The sequence below is a fragment of the Ursus maritimus genome, unplaced genomic scaffold, assembly GCF_017311325.1.
Source record: "Ursus maritimus isolate PB19 unplaced genomic scaffold, ASM1731132v1 scaffold_24, whole genome shotgun sequence".
In the NCBI taxonomy this organism is placed as follows: domain Eukaryota; kingdom Metazoa; phylum Chordata; class Mammalia; order Carnivora; family Ursidae; genus Ursus; species Ursus maritimus.
Window position 1 is genome coordinate 39,924,217 of NW_024424897.1, and position 19,489 is coordinate 39,943,705.

At 40.9% G+C, this 19,489-nt stretch overlaps 1 protein-coding gene across 1 annotated transcript in view; it reads right to left on the bottom strand.

Annotated features, from left to right (window-relative positions):
- Positions 1-1,085: 1,085 nt before the first annotated feature.
- The window catches only part of NF1 (neurofibromin 1), a 260,661-nt gene continuing 242,257 nt past the window's right edge, over positions 1,086-19,489 (bottom strand). Inside the window, exons 55-58 of the mRNA XM_040641026.1 lie at positions 18,053-18,195; positions 17,639-17,685; positions 16,168-16,384; positions 1,086-4,744 (exon numbers count right to left, since the gene is read on the bottom strand). Coding sequence (XP_040496960.1) covers positions 4,602-4,744; positions 16,168-16,384; positions 17,639-17,685; positions 18,053-18,195 — 550 coding nt within the window. The 3' untranslated portion in view covers positions 1,086-4,601. The remainder of the gene's footprint in view (positions 4,745-16,167; positions 16,385-17,638; positions 17,686-18,052; positions 18,196-19,489) is intronic.

Sequence of the window (19,489 nt, forward strand, 5' to 3'; positions counted from 1 at the left end):
TAGTCTTTTATTTAATGTCGGACACCGTTATCCTCCTAAGGCTCAGCTCTGTCCCGGCTGAGGGTTTAGGCTGGATTCTTTCTCCATCTGGGAGCAGCCCACATAACGGGGTAAATAAAATAGTAAAGCTCATAGCAGCTGAGCCAGAGAAAGTGTTTTCCGGTGTTTACACATGTCGTGTCATGACAGAGTCCGTCAAAGGAGAGCTGAAAAGTTGGGGGAACTGTGGGATCCTAACACAGGCCCTCTGTGCAATCTCGGGGTGTCCTGGCATTTCTGCCTAAGTGCTCATGTTAAAAGAAGTCAAGACAGCCAATCCCAGAGAACAGAGTCACCTCTCAGCTTGGCAGGTCCTGAAAAAGCATTTGATGGGGTTCAGGACATACAACCCGAAAATACAGCACCTTGGCATAGTGAAGATTTTAAGCTGAAGGAGTCTGAGAAAATGGTGGAGGCACACACTCTGACCTTGCTCCTGCCCTTCTGCCCTGAAAACAGGACAGAAAACCCTCCTGTGAGGGGCGTCCACCCCCTGCCCAGAAAAGAGCGTCCTTATCTCCAAAGATAAGACAACGGCAACATGCAGGCCTTGCTAAGTGTCCCCGGGGTGGCTACACTTACCTTGTCCTCCCGGACCTATCAGGTTCCTCCATGACTGCCGACTCGTCGTCAGACCTGGCATAGAAACGCTCAGGGTTAACGGTTTCTCCGGGTCTTCATTTTCTTAGGAAGGCTCCTGGGTCACGTAAACGTGAGCTGCACGCATCTGGGCTGTGTGCTTCTCTTCTGTCGGGCTGTCCTTGTCAGTTTGATTTTCAGGCCCAGCCAGGGACCTGAAGACGCTCGAAGACAACTCTTTCCTCCCCTACACATTTCACCAAAATTATTTTACTTTTGGTTTGGAGAGGTTCTGGAAATAGGTCTTTCCCACGGAGGGGTTGGGGGAAGGAGGAGAACCCAAGGCATCCTTAAAAGAAAGGAAACGGCTTTGAGGTTTCAAAAGGTCAGGGAGAAGTTGGGGGGGGGGGAGTGAGAAAACAGAGCTGAGGCATGTGAAGAAATTAAACAACTCCCCACATCTTAGAGCAGATTGAATTTACATTTTACTTAAAAAAGGGGGGGTGGAGTACATACACAGGGAGGACAAGGGTGGGGAACAACAGTGGTCTGAGATGGAGCTCTACAATCTTCCCCTACAATGATCGGTTCTGACTGTTGGGCAGTATCTCTCCTGCTGGCGTACAGTATTAACAAGGTCGTAGACGAGGGACCTGCCAGAATCTAGGCCCAGATGGAAAGGAGAGGAAGTTACCATATACAATGTAAGTTTACAATACACAGCATTTTCTTTAAATGATGTGACGCAGTCGCAGGAAGAAGTTAACAATACTAACACGAGAATAATCAAAGTTTTGTTATCCATGTACAGCAACTAACTGCTTTACAAAAAAAGCAAAATAATACAATATATCATCACAGGTATTTACAGTGTAGTAAATATACTTTTCTGTCAAATTTTACACAAACTATTTACAGGTGAATATACTGCTTTTTTAAAAAAAAAATTGTGTGGCTGACACGAAGAGTGACTTTGTGTATAAGTCCATTGCGTAACATTGAATAAGACATGCCTCATTATGCCCAGACGGTTGGGACGGGCGTAAAACAAAATGAGAAAACCAACAGGCCCAACTGAAAAACCCTAAAGCCCACTAAGCAGGGAGGGAGGGCTGCCAGCTTCCGTCCTGTGGGGTGGGTGGCAGCTGACCGCTCACCGTGGCGTCCTCAGCGCCGGGCTCAGGACGGCACAGGGCTGGCACTCAGTAATGAACATGTTGGTCGAGCGGATGAAGGGCACAGCCTCGCCGCTTTCCCCCCAAGCCAGTGAACCGTGTTCTCAATGTTGGCAAACAAGGGCCCACCCCTGGGACTGCACCAGTGATAAAACAGGTGGGTTATACACAATGAAAACGTGAATTAATGTTTGCCTCTTTAAAAAAAAAAATCAGGGGGAAACATCCACAAACCCCAAACAAATGACTTCTAACGTACAGAACTCACGTTGGGTTACGCAAAACGGGAAACCTGCTCTGAACGTCAGATCTCTCGCGCAGATCATGGTATGAGGCCTAAAAGAGTGTTTCATTTCTCAGGGGAAGCATAGTGGTGAGACTTAGCTCATGTTCACTTTAGTTACTTGGAAAGCTAGATTTTCCTCAAAAGTTGGAAGTTCTCTAAACAAGGTAAATTTTAAACCTTAGTAGGTTTTCAAATTTCCAGGATGTACTGTTTTTGCAGTTCAAAGAAGGCTCAATTTTGATTTGTGCAACGCTGATCATTTCATGAGGTACTTCAAGTGAATTCATTCCATTCATTACACTAGAGGGAAATAATGAATAAATTTAAGAAATAGCATACCTTGGAGAACTTGTTATGGAAACATCACTATTTTTTAACAGAAAACCTTTGGCAGTTTCTCTATTTTGACGGGAGAAGCAAAAGAGCGTAACAACACCCACCAGCATGCACCAAACCAACCAACAAAGAGGAAAAACATGGAACCACAATGATTAAAGGCTCACATTGGCCTTTTATTCCAGGATCCGAGAAGTTGCGATACCTCCCCAGAAGCACTGGGTCAGGGGGAACCGAGCCCTAACGGCAGCGTGGCATGGGGACGTTAAGGGTCTCCTTCTAAACTCAGTTCTCGTCTCAGCGTCTCTACACTCCCAGCTGCTACTATGAACTCCCTACTCTAATGCAGCCTCTACAATAGTTAAAAACAAAAGTTTAGTTAAGTGCACCTGTCTTCAATATTTTCCAACAATTCTACGTCAAAATAACAATTAATACTAAAGTTTTTTCCTTTTATTTTGGCAAATAGTTCTTACTTTTCCCAGACTGTAAACAAATTAAAAAAACTAAATTCTTGTTATTTCTGAATATCAAAAGCAATTTTATTTACATTAACATATTACATTGTTACTGTGTGGATAAATGTGAAATGTGTTATATTATTAAAATCAGAACACTTCAATGTACCATTATTTATTGACTTAGCTGTGGAATTTAATTTACTGAAATCCACTCATGAAACAGCACTGCAGGAAGCTCCCCCTCCCCTAGGTTTCTTTTCCCCTCCCAAAGCCATTACATCGTAACATATAAAGGGAACCTGGGAGCAGGGGGATGATATCTTTTTGTAATAAATATGGTTTAGATCTAAATTGGAACATCCAGACACTACTACTATGTTCACTGAAGTCAAATCATTTTGCATACTGCAGGTACCACAAAAAAACTGGATCTGCATTGCTATGGAAATTCCAACACCATGACAATCCATACCGTTCAGTATAGCAGCAACTCTTAAGGTCCCCTATTGTCATCCTAATGCAGGCTGACCAGTCCTTTCACAGTGATTAAATGCAATTCTATCATATAGAACCCAAATGTTCTACTAAAGAGATTCCTGATTTTTTTGGGGGGGGGGAGGGGGAAGATTACAAGACACTTAAAATACATGTTATCGAAGAAATTTTTGATAATATACACCATACTCTGTGTTTCTGGGAAAATTATTAAACAAAATAAAAGCATCAGCTACTCTAAAAGTCACGTACCATTCCATTTTGCTATGGAGCTAATGCAAACATCTATGAAAATTACCTTCAAGGAACAATTTTCAGCACTTTGTTCACTGATTATTACCCTGCTTAGAATTATTCAGGAAAGAAGAGAGGGAGGGGGAAAACACATAATTACTATACTTAGTATAGTCTTGGCTTATAAAAACAAAAAACAACAACTTTTAGTATATTTAAAGATTAAAAGATAATCAACTGGAGGAAAAAAAATAAACTAGTTTGGATGACTGAGTTTGGATAAGGCCTCAGAACCCATTGCTTTAATTCGGTAACGTTAAGATATACGTGGTTATGCTTATTTTTCCTGTAATTATTGCTAATACTCAAGTGTTAGTACTTCTTAAGAACTCATTACAAAATACTAAATCCCTCCACCCCCCAAAGTACCTTGCCTGTGGCTTTATGGTGTGAAGTCACTGAGGCTTGACCTCTATGGTTCCTTCCGTTTCGTAAGGTAAAAAAAAGTCCACAGCTAAAAGTCAGATTAAACATACTGGGGTTATAGTATTATTTCTCCCATAAACTTCTATCTCGAAAAGTGTGTAAATAAGACTAACACTTTACTTTGTATGATGAAGAAGGGGAAAACAGAGAAGGCAGAGAGCTCTGTGCAAATGGCTTTCATAGCTGGCCAGTGGTAGCAGTATTCGAGAATTCATCCTCTCTCACAATTGGGATGTTCTCAGTTCGAGTGTCCTGACCTCCCACTTTCTTTGCAGTTGTTCTGAACACCTGCTATACCAGACACACCAAAAGTAGAAGAAAAAAAAAAGTTAAAGAAAAAGCAGCATTAAATTTAGGCAATGCTTCCGAGAGTTGGTCATCTGGCAACATGGCAGACGTGGGTGGGCTCATTATAAACACGAAGTGCAGCATCACAGCACGGTGGTGAGGGGTCACTAGTGACGAGCCCGTGTGAGCTAAGTCTGCTTGAAAAAGGAAAGGAAGAAAGCTTCACACGATCTTCTTAATGCTATTACGTTTGAAACTGCCAGCGCTTCTTTGCTTCTGCACTTGGCTTGCGGATCCGTGGCGAGTTCGTCCACTGTTACAGTGCCCAGTGGTGGGGGAGAGTTCAACGTGCTCCTTGTCGATTCCTGGAGAGAAGCAGAGCAGCCAGTCACTCCCCGTCCTCTGCATTTAAGCTCCTGGCCTGAATCTCATGATGCGTATACGAGATACACAAACCTGGCGAACTGTTTTCGCATATTTCAACAGTCAACTGCTAGGATGTTTATAACAACCTTGCCACACAGTAAACGTCACGTTTTGTTAAGCACAATTTGCTATCACAGCAAAAAAACAGCGTAAGAAAAAAAAACCTGAGAAGTTGCAAGAGAAAGCTAGAGGCAGGCAGGCTGGAGCTGAACGAAGGCTAGCAGCCACCAGGAAGACTAGGGCTCCTTCCCTCCACATCATACCAGAAGCTTCCAGCAGAGGTCAGCTTCTAGCCACATATCCTTGCTGGTGTTCCTATACAAATACACTCTCCAGTTGCACAAGGTACTGAAATTTGTCATTTCAAACAAAGGAAGATATATATTTTTTTAATTCATAGTGCCTGTCCCCAAGAAGCTCCAATATTTACTGAGAAAATAACATATGACAAAGGTCTTACTGTAGAATCTTTGCTTCAGTGTTTTCAACTATGGCAAATCCCTTCATGTTCTGCACCTAAAATAGATGCCATGCATTTCTTTCATGGAGGAGACTTAACCTCCAAAAACTGGGCCCTACCGTGAATTTTAGAAATAGTCCAAGCAGTGACTTCATAAAAGCAACCAGAAGCAAAACAACAAGATACTTTTTGCCCATTCGATTAGTAAGGATTGCAAATTAGATAGGTCACAGAAGAGTGGTTACCTCCGGGGACGCACTGATTGGAAGGGGACAGGTGGGTGGTTTCTTGGGGTGCTGGTAGTGTCTGTTTCTTGATGCAGATGTTGGATTCTTAAGTGTCTCCTTCTTAAAAGTTCACTAGGTTGTAAACTTGATCTGTGTACTTTTCAGTTTTACTTCAATAAAATTTACCAAAATAATTAGTGATTATACCCACCTCTGGCATAACTTGGTGGGAGAGCAGAAAGCTGGAGAGCACTTTAGCAATTTATACAAAACATAAAGTACTGCTTGATATTTACTGATACAGAAAGATGACCATAATTTTGAAGGAAAAAAACTCTCTATCCAGGAAAAAAAAAAAAAGGCTGGGAAAACATCTGCCAAATTTGTTACTTCTGGATGGTGTTAATTCAGGTAATTTTTACCTTATTCTTATCATACCATTAGGATTTTAAAATAAACATGAAATCTGAGAAAGGAAAATACTCATTTTTGGACAAAGCACCATTTCTGTATTACAGAAAATGGACACATATCCACACATCTACTTATTGGCTCCTGAGCAGAAAATGGATTTGGGACGATCTTCTAGGAGCCCCACATCATTGACATTCAGCCTTGCACTCAACTCAGAGTGTCAGGCATCTGGAGGCACGCTGCCAGATTTCCACAGGCTCAATAAAGGTTTGCTGTCTGGAACTTATCAAAGCAACACTGGGCATCTGTGAGCGCTCCTTTGTGACAAAGTGCGCCACGCTAGGGGTCTGGATGCAGCTGAAGCACGTCCGCCGCAGCTCTCGGAGCCGAGCATGGTGGACCGGCATCTCCAATCTGCCCTGTTCCAGTCGTATGTGCGGGAAGATGAATGCAAGAAAGGGCACCACAGTGATCACAGAACTTTTCTCTGGCTAACAGAATTCTGGATGACTTTTATTCTCTTCTACCTATGTATCTGCATCCTCTCCGGAGTGATTTTTTTAAAGAAAAATAACAAAACTGAAAGGAGGCTGCCCACGCCCTCCAGCGTGCCCTGAACTCCTCGGGGGTGTTTGCGCAGGCTCTCTCCGCTATCTTGCCTGGCTCCACAAGATAAATTCGACCCATTTGTGCCTCATTTCCACTTCCTTCACCATGCATTCTGCTGCCTCTCTCTTCTCCCTGCTTCTACGTGGCATTTACATTTCTTACGTTCTGACTCTGCTACCACAACATGCGTATGCATCTTATTTCCTCTACAAGAGTAAAAAGCACCTAGAAAAGCAAAGATCATTTATTATTCATTTTCATTTTCTGGTAAGATCTAGTTGGTATCTTTTTCAGTAAATATTGGTTGAACTGAATGCTTCCATTTTTAAATGTGATCATTGTAATTCAGAGCCCAAAAGCATGCAACCCCTGATCTCCAGGATGTGGTGCTGTATTTTGAGTGGAAAAGACCCCCCGAAATATTTTTTTTAGCTTCCTCCATCTGAAATTATCATGAACTTAAGTGCACCTGACTTTCCATTTCCTTAAATCTGCACGTGGCCTACGAGTTCGAGTCCACAGTTCCTTATGTAGGTTCTTATCTTTGATAGGAAATAAGATTGAGGCAAAGCTAGGATTTAAAAAAAATAAGGGCCGTAAACAACTAGGAGACAGCCATCAGGAGGAGCCCAGTGTGGACCACCACGAGGAGGGCCTGTGGCTCTCTGCCCTCAATCTGCCACCTTGGGCTTGTTCTAGTGTGCCCACCTGGGACACGGCCTTGCCACCACAAGACACTCCACTTGCTCTGGAGAGAAAGCAGTCATTACACTGCAAGGCGGCCATGCTTTTGTTTGAGGACAAGGGCCTGCTGCCCACTGATATTCTTAAGAATTAAAGTTACAGAAGTTGGGGTCACACAGATTAAGTCACTAGGTGAAGATTTCTTCAAAGAAATACGAAGGATATTCTACTTTCTGTTAAGCAAGTAACCTTCAGACCTCTAAATAAAAATTTAAAAGCCTTATTTCCAGTTAAATGTTAAGGACAGAAAGCAAGGTATAAAGTTTTACACATACGAGGACCTCTACTATGTAAAGAAAAGACACCAGAAGATGATGTACTAAAATGTTAATAAACAGCGATTATCTTAGAGCAGTGGGATCATGGGTGATTTTTTTCTTCCATTCTTCTGAATTTTCTAATTGTTTTCCTCATGAGCATGTGTTCCTTTTGGTAAAAAACGTTAAAGTGTCACCGACTTAGTCCCATTACTCATGGCCAAAAGCTTCCATGCTATGTGAGAGGCTGATGTCCTACTTCCACTCTCAAATTAATTTTCATCTCAGGTAAAGGGGGCATAACTGATTCCCAACTTCAGAGAAAAGCTGTTTTACTTTAAAGATCAAAGGGGAAGCTGACATAAACATCGTGGAGGGTCATTTTTAAGAAAAAAAAATCAATTAAAAATGCATTGTATTTATACCAAGGTACAGGATCTTGGAGAAGCCAAGTTAGTAAGAAGCAGTGATCACGGTATCAGGTTCTGCCATTTCTGTTTCCAAGCATAATTAGCACGTTTGAGAATTCTGGCAGCAGTCCTTCATTTTGCCCTCCACAGTGAAATCTAGAAACCTCTCTAAGATGCTAGTGAAGGAGCTGGTCTTAGCATTCCATAGGAAGAACTCTCCGACGGTCAGCCAGACTGCTCAAATGCAGACAGAATTCACCCTGCACTGGCATGGGCTATATTTTGAATTAGGGAGCAGACCCTGGTGTTGCCTCTCCGAGGCTTTGCACTCTGGTCTCTCTTAGGCCCCTCAGCACTGGCTCAGTGGGCACAAAAGCAAAAAAAACAAAAAAAACCAAAAAAAACAAAAAAACCAAAAAAACAAAAAAACCCAACCCATGAGGTGATGGAAAGGAAACCCTGAAGCCACCATCTGAATGAAACAAAGGTAAAAACTTTTGTGGTCCAGAATTCCTAGTTTAAATTCTCCCACAGAGGCTGTGGTCAAACGTGTTTAGAAGTATTTGTATTTTAAGCCAGTTACAAACATGCAGGACAGAAGAAGCTGGAACTCTCTATAGCAGTGCCTTACTAAGCACTATGCTTTAGTGAACTCTGGTGGTTCCAGATAAAGATGAAATCCTAAATAAAAGATGTTATTGGCCCGTATTTAGTAAATCAAGTGGGAAAAATGATTAGAGTGCATGATAGTTAATTGAAGTTGTATGTCTATCTCCTCTGCTCGAACATGAGTTCCTTGAAGGCAGGTATCAGGGCTTATTTATTTTGACAACTAGGGATAGATCCAGCCTGACGAAAAATAAAACACTTCATTTTAAAATTTCACCTAATTTTTAAGCACCAAAATGGCTTTCCCAAACCGGAACCTGATGCTTTCATGAAATAATAAAAGGATAGAATCCCTTTCAGTTCTTGAGAAGCTGAAGAAAAATGGATTAGGTGATTTGTGCGAAGTCACACAACAAACAAACGTCAACTCCACAAAAAAGACGAATGACTCAAATCCGGTGGGTTACCCGACTCCGCGTTGCTCCGTTGATTACATCTAGACTACGGCAAACCCGTCCGAAAAGTCTTACGACGTACACGAGAAGGCAAACCCGTCGGAGGGCTCATTTTACATACAACGATGCAAACAGGGCAGAAGACCCAGGTTTGAGTCTTGGTGGGATCAGACCCTAATTTGGTTCTAGTTCTTAATCTGTCCATTAAGGAGAAGAGTAGATGCGCCTATTTCAAAGGATTGTTACAACACTCAGATAAGATAATCCCTGTGAAGACTTTCTGCACACAGATAAAACAATTACTACCCAAATCAAGATGCTCCTGACACCTGAAGTAAAAAAAGATCGAGTGACGTACTGAAAGGAGTATTAGAACAAATGCTCGGTACTTGAATTTCACACTAGAATGTGTACCTAAGCTAATGTAAACAAGCACAGAATATAATAAATCTTTTAGAAGAAAAGGTAACCATCGCTTATTCTAATGCTACAGCAAATACCTCCACGGAGACATGTTAAATATGTGTTTGGAAGTATTTGTATTTTAAGCTAGAAACACAAAACTGTAACTATAAGAATTCACAAAACTTTTAATGTACTTTCATCAGTGGCCAATACTTCGTTTTGTATTTGGTCGAATCTTTTCGTATAATAGTTACGGAAGAGTAAAAGAATACAAAGCAGCTTTTATAAATCAGATATAAGTGTACTGCAGTTTTTTCTTCTTAGTCCTTAGAGCTTACTCGAGACCATATTCCTTTTTTTACACACAGGTGATAGAGTACACAGCCAGCTTTAAATTCTAAAGGAATACTGGGATCGGATTTATGCTGGCGGAAAATTTCCTAAGCTAAAAACTCTTCCCCAAACCACATCCCCTCCTTTCCCTATTAACTCTCCCTCGGGTTTCCTGTTCACCGGCCTTGCTCGCCCGGGGCTGGGACCGCATGTTCTCGCGGAGGAGTGGAAGCAGCTCGCTCGCGGCCACAGGATGCGCGGCCGCGCAGGGCCAGGGAGCACCAGACCTTAAAGCGGCGGGTTTACAAGTGCCGCCGGTGCTAAGCCAAACTGTGCCGACAGGGCTCCGTGAGCGAAGTCTCACGCCACGTGCTCGGGATGAGCGCGGGGGAAGCAGCATTCCGTGCGGGGATGGCGGAAGGAGAGAGTACCTTGATGAGGGAGCAGCTGCATGAAAACTGCTGACTTAGAGCAAGGCAGAGAAGCTTCGCGGACACGGGGCGGAAGGAAAAACAAAAGGAAGTGATGTCCACGTGGTTTTTCAAAAGGGTGCAATACGAGTAGACATTGGACAATTATTACGTTCCCTGGTTTTCAGAAGAAATCTGTTTTGAATTCTTGAACTCTGACCATTAACTTCCTAAATATTACACTCTGTGAATAAATGTTAGAACTTATAATTTTACAGATAAATGTGTTTTTACCACCTTCTTCAGAATTAAGAATTTTAAGTCAAGAATTAAACTAAAAAAATTAAGTGAAAAATTCGCAGAAATGACCCCAAGCAATTGCTCAGTTTAAAATACTTTTTCTCCCTTAAATACAGGGTAATAATAACACAGAAAAAGATGGAAAAATATTAAGAAAGTACCAAACGAAGGTCTGGGGACACCGTGTGCGGTCCCCAAAACATTAATTTGTTTCAGAGATTTTAAGTAGTCTTGAAAGAGAGGCCTGCAGGTTTCTTCTAAGAGGGAGACAGGTGAGACCTGAGGAGCGCATCAGGAGGGTTACTCAGAACTGAGTCTACACGTACAGAAACGGTTCTGACGCACCACCACGGTGCGCACAGCCGTCAACACTCCTAGCTGATCCACCCAGCCTCCCAGCGCGGGGAGGGGCTACCTCTAAGAAGCAGAGTGAGTGAATAACTGACGGGCTTGGACACAGTCCCAAATAAAGTGGAAGAGATGAATTTAAAAAAACAAAACAAGAAAAGCTCAACTGAACAGGTTTTTGCTCTAAAAAAATTCATCTTCCAATACTAACAGTAAAATAAATGATCAAAGGGGGGAAAGATTTTTTTTTTCCTAGTAAAAAACATGTAAAATAGATCACATGGTTATTTTGTTCAAAAAATTATTATACACACCTCACATTTTTTGAGGTCAAAAATGTTATAAAAGTTTTGTCCTATTACCGGAGTCTTCCAAACTTATGTCCCTTTGATCAGAACACTCTATAGTACACAGTCCAACATAACAAGCCGCACGAAGGAGGTCAAAATCGTTCTCTGTGTACACCTTGCCCTCTTACCCCGAAATCCATCTGAGGGCAGGTATCGTGTGCTACTAGCTCCTCCGCTTCCCTCGGTCTAAAAGAGCTCCTTGCATATAGTAAACAATGAATCTCTACAGGATAAATATCTGGAATTCTGGTTATTTTCTACAGAGCACTGTCCTATGGATCTTGCACTTAAAATCAAAGAACTTGTGTACACGTAGAATTTGTCAGAAGGAAGTAAAACTTTAGCTCAAAACCCAGTACTGAGATCCACAGGCAAAAACTGTCAAGTCTTTGGTGACCAGGGTCTCTCTCATCTTTAAGTGTCCCGGATTACCTCGTGTACACCTACAAAATGGGCGTGCCATTGTTTACTGAATAAAATTACAGCACGAAGATCATCAGGACACCTTGGCAGAGTATTAAAATTTAATACACTGGAAGTGGATCTACTGAATTTCCTAATGAGTACTAAGTCCATGTATTTCTGTCTGGATTTTTATTTCTAGTGTACTTGCTCTTCAAGACGTAAAGAGGATGCAGGGAGACTGCACCTGAGAACGTGATCCAGCATTCAGAACTATGGTTTTAAAAAGGCTTCTCTGCTCATTACCTAAGAGGACCACTCATGGCTTGGGCTTAAGCAAGCGAGAGCCCCCTACACACAGCATTTTTTTTTTTTTTAAGATTTTATTTATTCATTTGACAGAGAGAGAGACAGCCAGTGAGAGAGGGAACACAAGCAGGGGGAGTGGGAGAGGAAGAAGCAGGCTCCCAGGGGAGGAGCCTGATGTGGGGCTCAATCGCAGGACTCTGGGATCATGCCCTGAGCCGAAGGCAGACGCTTTAACGACTGAGCCACCCAGGCGCCCCATACACACAGCATTTTTAAGTGGATAGCTTGGTTTTTCTAGCTCTAATTCTGGTTCTTCCATTCATGTCCAGTTCAGCTATCCTGGACCTAACAGGGGACTACAAAACCAATTTGGAATAGTCTTATATGTCAGAGAGTAAATTTTATGGATTCTCTTCAGGGTTCTCTTAGTGACATTTGGGAAAATCTGAAGAGGCAGAGTTTTATGTTCATTTGGCTAAAAGGTTAATACAATTTTACATGTACTGAACTCCACTGACAGCTCCACTGATGCCAAGTTCAATTTCAACTAGGGAGGGAGTCAGAAGACCATCATTTACATATTTTAAGATACAGATTTAGAAAATAATCCTCCTTGTGCTAAGGGGATCAACAAGTGAGCTATGATAATCTGTCAAGAAGAATGCATTTTCAGAGACAATTGCTTTATGTAAGTGACCACTACTTCCTCAAAAGCTGGTGGCTAATGAATTACCCCCCAAAAATAAAGTAATACTTTATTTAATTAAGGTTTAATGCTTGGGAGTGGGAGGGAGTTCATGAATCTCTTATCTAGCTGATTTGATAGCAGAGAATGCTGGTTGGTGACCAAAAAGAAAATACAGCTTAGTGGCTGATCTTGCTAAGTACCAAAGATCTAGAAAGCAGAGTCTTGCACTGACAAGGAAAGTCTGCAGCAAAGAGCTGAGCTCTATGCAGATCAGTGACTTCTGCTTTTCAACACAGGGCAACAGAGTTTTCAGCTGCTTAAAGCTCGAGAGACTGGGCCCAGATTAATGTTGGTAATTTGACGGCAAGCCACATTTGTGCTCCATTTCAGGAGTGACATGAAATTTCTTTAAATACTTCTGCTTGGGGAGTGCCTGGGTGGCTCAGTTGGTTGGGTATCTTACTCCTGGTTTCGGCTCAGGTCGTGGTCTTGAGGTCACAGAATGGAGGCCCTGCGACGGGCTCCGCACTCAGCTGGGGGTCTGCTTTCTCCCTCCCTCTCCATCTGCCCCTTCCCCTGCTTGCGTGGTTTCTAAATAAATAAAATCCTTAAAAATAAATAAGCAAGCAAGTAAATAAATAAATACTTCTGCTTGGGACTTGGCTGATGGGAGTGGAGACAGGAACCTATTTTGATTTTTATACAGCCAAACAGCAAAGTTGAAATGCTAGGCTGAGTTGAGAATCTGAATAAGATTCATCATTTCTTTCAGCCCTTTGATATCAGCAAATTCAGCTCCATAAAGAATTGAGGAGGCAGGAATATAAGATTACATGCAGCTAAAGCTACAAAGCAGAATACCTAATTATGAATGAAGAATTAACTCTTAAAGAGGTATTCTGTAACAGCAAATGGCAAAAGCACAGTGATTAGATACATAGATAAATCAGGATCCTTTCATGGAGATGAGCCCACAATTTAGAGATACAAATGGGTTTGTCTCATAGGAGAGTGAAGTCCCTATTGAAAAGATAAACCCTTTTTCCAAAAACATGTAGTAAAAAAATCTGGCAAACCAAGGACACACAATTTTCAATTCAAAGCCAGAAAATGCAGAACACCATGATTCTACTTAATTAATTCTACTGCTTTTAAAGCTTCAGTTTGCTCTGAGAAAAGTCAAAGGCTTCCAGGCTGTGGTCGTCTATTCAAGCAGCCATCTGAAGAACTACTAAAAGTGACACTATTGGTTTAAAACCAAAACCACATACACAATTTTCTGATTTTTAGAAACAATTCTAAATAAGAGGTTACAGGATAGGACTCTTTTTTTAAACAACCAACACAGGATATAAGCAATTAATGAACTAGTAGGGGGACCTGTACTGCTACCTGTGTTTTTAACCTAGTTATTTTATGGTCTCCGTTAGTGGGCAAAGATGGGCAGAAATCTCTCTAACAATCAGTCTGGGTGTTAAAAAAAAAAAAAAGTTAATATAGAAACAAATAATCATTTTGACAGGTTTAACACCACTTCAGTAGCCCAAGAGGCAAAAGTTCGATCAAAATGAACCAAACTTTAAAAATCAGAGGGGAAATACAGACAGAGTCTATGAATTTTCTAATTGTCATTAACATTATAAAGAATAAGTAATTCAGAAAACAGAGAGCTATATGGAAAAAAGGAGTGGTGGACTTAGGGTAAGGCAGATGGAAGTAATGAGACAGCAATACATAAACAAATAAATGAAAGAAACAGGGACACAAAGGGAGGGAAGAAAGCTGATGGACAGATCATAGATGTGCGAGACGATGAATGCTGTACGAAGAGCACTGGCCCCGGTTCTGGATGAGGACTGTGTGATAAAGCAATTACCTTAGCTCTTCTAAACCCCAGTTTCCCCATCACACTTGACATGGTAAGCCTAGAACTAAATGATCTCTACAGTCCTCCTTAGCTCTCAAATGCTAAGATTTGGAGGTGGAGGGGGGGTGTCGTGCAGTGGTGGGGGAGAGTTCAGTAGCTGCAATATCTAGAAGAAAGTACATTTTGAGTTTTTCCCTGGCTTTAATGGTTGAAATGCTGATAATGGGGCAAGACCACAGGCATACCCTCAGGCAGTGCTTCTCACACTCTAGCGTGTGTATGAATCACCTGGGGTGTTTATTAAAACAGACTGCTGGCTGGCCCCACTCTTGGAGTTTCTTATGCAAGAGGTCTGGGGTGGGGCTCTAGTATGTGCATTCGAGTGAGCTCCCAAATGATGCCGATGCTGGTCTGGGGTCATAGTTGGAGAAACACTGTCCTAGGGAAGAAGTGACAGAGGCAAACGGACATGGTTCTATGTGGAAGAGACATTGGCCAGATTTCTCTTATTTCTTGGAGGAAAAAAAGAATCTGACTAGGTGTGGTAAGAGGATTGATAAATAAATGCTGAACCAAACAATTTGTTTCCTCTGATGACCAAAGCTTAATAGATGAATATAGTTAATTTAATACAATGGTTTGTAATATGAATTGGATATTATATTTGCCAAGTTCTTCAGGCCTTCAAAACTAAGTATGTTTAAATATTCAAGCAAAACTGGGATTATAAAACAGGGATTCTATTCACGTGTCTTGAACACCACAAAACAGTTGTAATACATCATCAGGCTTTTAAAAAAAAAATCCATGCTAACACCTAAAAAGGAATGATGTACAGTAATTATATGTCGGTGCTTCATAAGTAAAATTTTCAGATAATGGAACTTTAAACACAAAACCTTTTTAAAATTTTTTAAATTTTCACCATTTTAGAAGGGTATCATTCTGAATGGAAAACATGACCACATGGAAGCTTTCCCTCACTACCCGCTGTCATCACCACACAAAATGGCGTCAGTTCTTCAATGAGTAACACACCTCTAGGGTTGACCAGAGTTGTAGGAAACCATTCACTGTGACACTGAATGAGCCCAGAAGTCTCCAGGTTTGCCATTTCTGCCATCTTGTGCATCTCAGGCCTGCTCAGGCTATTCGCTATTAGTTCTCAGTGTATCCACCTCTCAGCTCCATGTGGCGCTGGCATACTTCTCCCATGTGGAGCTAAGACTGACTCTGTGGCATATGCTTATGTGCTTTAAGATGTTATTTTCTTGAGATGACGTTTCTCTGGCTGTTGATTTTCCTAGATTCTCAGGTTGGTCTCTGGATGGTTGAATTGTTGCTGGCAAGAGGGACATGGGGCACTACCGTACTTTGTGTACCTTCTGGATACAGTATGCTGTATCAGAGACATAGAAGCCCTTAGGGCAAGGCTAGTCTATCTAGTCAGGGAATTCTAATTCTCTTCACCTACAGGGAAAGGTACCTTAGACACTGCTCTTCCTGCCCAAGCTCTAAATACTTATCAACCTTAGAACACTACGTGAACACTCTAAACATTTCACTATCTTATGAGTAACTGTTTGAAGGTAGAAAGCTTTATAGAATAACAAAATTCAAGTCAGCTATAAGGTAAAGAAGAAATGTAAGATGAACCTCATGATAAAAAGGAGCAAAATCTACTATAACCTGATAACAAGGGAATTCCTGATGTTGGTATATGAATATTATTGCTCAAATTTATATAAAGATGACATTTACTAACCTGGGGAATGCTGGGAAGTTGCAAGTGAGGTCATGGAATTAGAAAGGTTAAGGTTAGCAGTAATACTAAGCTGGCTCTGCACTGCAGGAGGATAAGGAGAAGTGGGTGTCAGGAGGGACTCCTCACTGGTTTCTTCATCAATTCCAGGCAAATACGTGTCAATCAAGGCATCAAGAAACTTAACAATAAGCTCAGCATAGTCTGGGATTTGTGTTTGCTGTAATGGAAAATAGGAAATTATTTTAGCTCCATTCTTTTTTTCTGTAAATCCCCTTTGAAGCCAAAAAAGATTAACTCAATTTTTGTTTTGGGCTTAATGCATTATTTTTCTTCTTTTGTACTAGAGAGCATTAAAAAAGGGGGTGGCGTAGTATTTCTAGACTACCATGGGACTTAGAACCAGGAACTCTTCAGCTTACACCTACAGCTTCCAGATGAACCTGCAATTACTAAAAGCCACGCAGAGGCAAAGGCTGAATTAATCCTGAGACAATAAAACCATCAGCAATGACATCTAGTCGATTTTCCAAAACGGAGAAAATGAGCAGAGGATCATCATGCCGGCTACCATTTAGAGACTCAACCGACCACTGCGGGGGCAGAGGGTCACTGGCAATCAAACTACTCACCTTCCTGCAAGATATACGTCATTTCTAGGAATTCAGGCCCATTTCTTAAATGACAGCCTTTGTATACCAAGAGATATTCGGTGATAACTGAACAAAATAAAAAACGAAATACCTAACTCTTAAAACTAGAATAAGATTTAGATTAATTCACCTTGGATTAGCACCCCTGTATCTAGAACACTGCACTGGGAACTGGGTGGGGAAGAAACAGAAGTCCTGCCTTCAAGGAATCTCAATCCATCTGGAGGGACCATATATAGAGAGAATAATTAAAAACACATTTATGTAGCACTGTATCAGCTAATGCCAATCAAAGAAAAAAATGCACAGGAACAAATAAGGATATATTCTGGATAAAACCGAATCTAATCCAATAGGCTGGAAGGAAAAATGTTTTCATGAGGAAATTTTTTTTCATTATGTAGTTTCTTTAAAAAACTGAGATGTGACATATAACATTACATTAGTTTTGGGTCATGAGGTAGATTGTAACCATGGGCCCTGCTCCTTCCTAATTACAGGATACTTAAGTGTATGCATTATGACCCTCGAACACACAAGTGACTGAGAGCAAAAAACTTTACAGAGCTTTATCACACCCTTCTGAAGAGTCAAGCATAAGCTGAATGGAGTTGTTTTTTGTAAAAACTGATATATGAACCTATTAAAGGTGCTGCCTCTTAGAAAGAATCTTGTGGTGGAAAACATTTTGTAAAAATAACATTATGTGTTTATCGTGAATCATCATTCTGGTTTTCAGCATACTGCGTGTTCTTAAAGCACGCACACTAATATGAATAAAAACTTCCATTTTGTCAATAGAGAAAAACAGATTTTCTTACCTTTGAAAAGGGTCCTGCAAACCGCCACAAGCCATTAAAACCAAAACCTGCAACAAATCAAATGTTATTCTTACAATAAGCATGACACTCTTTTAATCTTAACAGAAATTAAATAAGTTATATGGCTGATGACATTTAAGACTTACACACACATTGAAAACATTTTTTCAGAATGAATGTCAGAGTAGACTAAAACTCACTTAAAACATACTCAGTATAAAACCATATTTTAATCTGAAGAAGTTGTAAACCCGTTACTAACTGAACATATAATGAAAAGAGTAAAAAATGGCACATGGAGAGAGAAGTATGAACAAGCCCATCCCTTACAAAAAATCCTTTGGTGGGTGCATTCTGTAACAGTGACACACTAGCAAGTTCATCAAGCAGCCCCCTCCCGAGACCCTGATTTACTTTGTAGGTAAGCTGTTTGGTACTGCGGTGGGGACTCTTCATGGTACACCACACTCTGCACGATTCCGTGAACTGGATTTAACAAATGTGGATCTTGGCACAACGACAACAGGGTGCTGATCTTTGAGTCCAATAAATTGTGCCTAAACAAAAACAAACAAACAAACAAACAGTAAACACAAGAACATTTTAAAGGAAAATTAAATGGAAAATATACACCGGAAAATGTCACATATTCCCCAGAACAATGTGATAAAAATGAAGGGACAGGAATGTTTTTTACTTTCTAGTGCTTTTTCAAATTTTGTATAAATAAACGTATGAATTTATTTTTTTGGTCTGTCCTTTTTTTGTTGTTCTTATTCTTTAATTCTTATTTTTAAAAAATATTTATTTATTTATTTGAGAGCGAGCGAGCGAGAGAGCGGGGGAGGAGCAGAGAGAGAGGGACAAGCACAGAGCCTGAATGACACAGGGCTTGGTCTCATGACCCTGAGCTGAAATCAAGAGTTTAGCACTTAATAGACTGAGCCACCTAGGTACCCCCTTTTTTGTTATTTTTAATCATCAAGAAAAATATGGTAAAAACAACCAACTAGTACTGTCACATACCCATTTTTATTATATATGGTGACTCTTTGCTCAAGATAAGGTTGGCTTCTGTCACTTGGTATGTTTTAGGACCATTTTTTTCTGCTGACTGTTGGTATGTACCCAGGGAGTTAAAACTAAAATTAATATCAATCAATGCTTAATAAGTGCTGAATCAGATCGATTAAGGAAAGCAAAATTGGTGTGGAGGGGTGGAATATTTGATCTAATTTAAAATTAAGAGGAAAGTAACTATGTCTAACCTGGCCGTGCTGCATTAATAGAAATAACCCAGAGCCAACTATATAAAATTCCAGAATTCTAAAATGAGATTAAACAAAAATAAGGAAATAATGATACCACATAGAAGGCCCAGATCAGGAATAGGATTTCTCAGGTTTCTTTGGGTTACTGAGATTTCAATAATTTGAGGCTAATATGATCTTAGCTCTTAAGAGAGAATAAAATTCATCTCTGATATAGAAGATTTTTTTGTTTTCGCTCAGCTGTGGATAAATACAAAAGCTCTACCAAAAAAGAAACCAAAACAGGTACATACAGTGTCTAATGGTTTGCTCCTAAGTAAGGAAATGAACAATGCTCATCACCATGAAGCACTTAAGAAAATCAGCAAGAGGAGGCACCTGGGTGGCTCAGGTGGCTAAGTGACTGTCTTCAGCTCAGGTCATGAACCCAGGGTCCTGGGATCGAGCCCTGCAAGGGGCTTCCTGCTCAGCGGGGAGCCAGCTTCTCCCTCTGCCCCTCCCCCTCCCCCTCCCCCTCCCCCTCCCCCTGCTCGTGCTCTCTCCCCCTCTCTCAAATAAATAAATAAAAATCTAAAAAAAA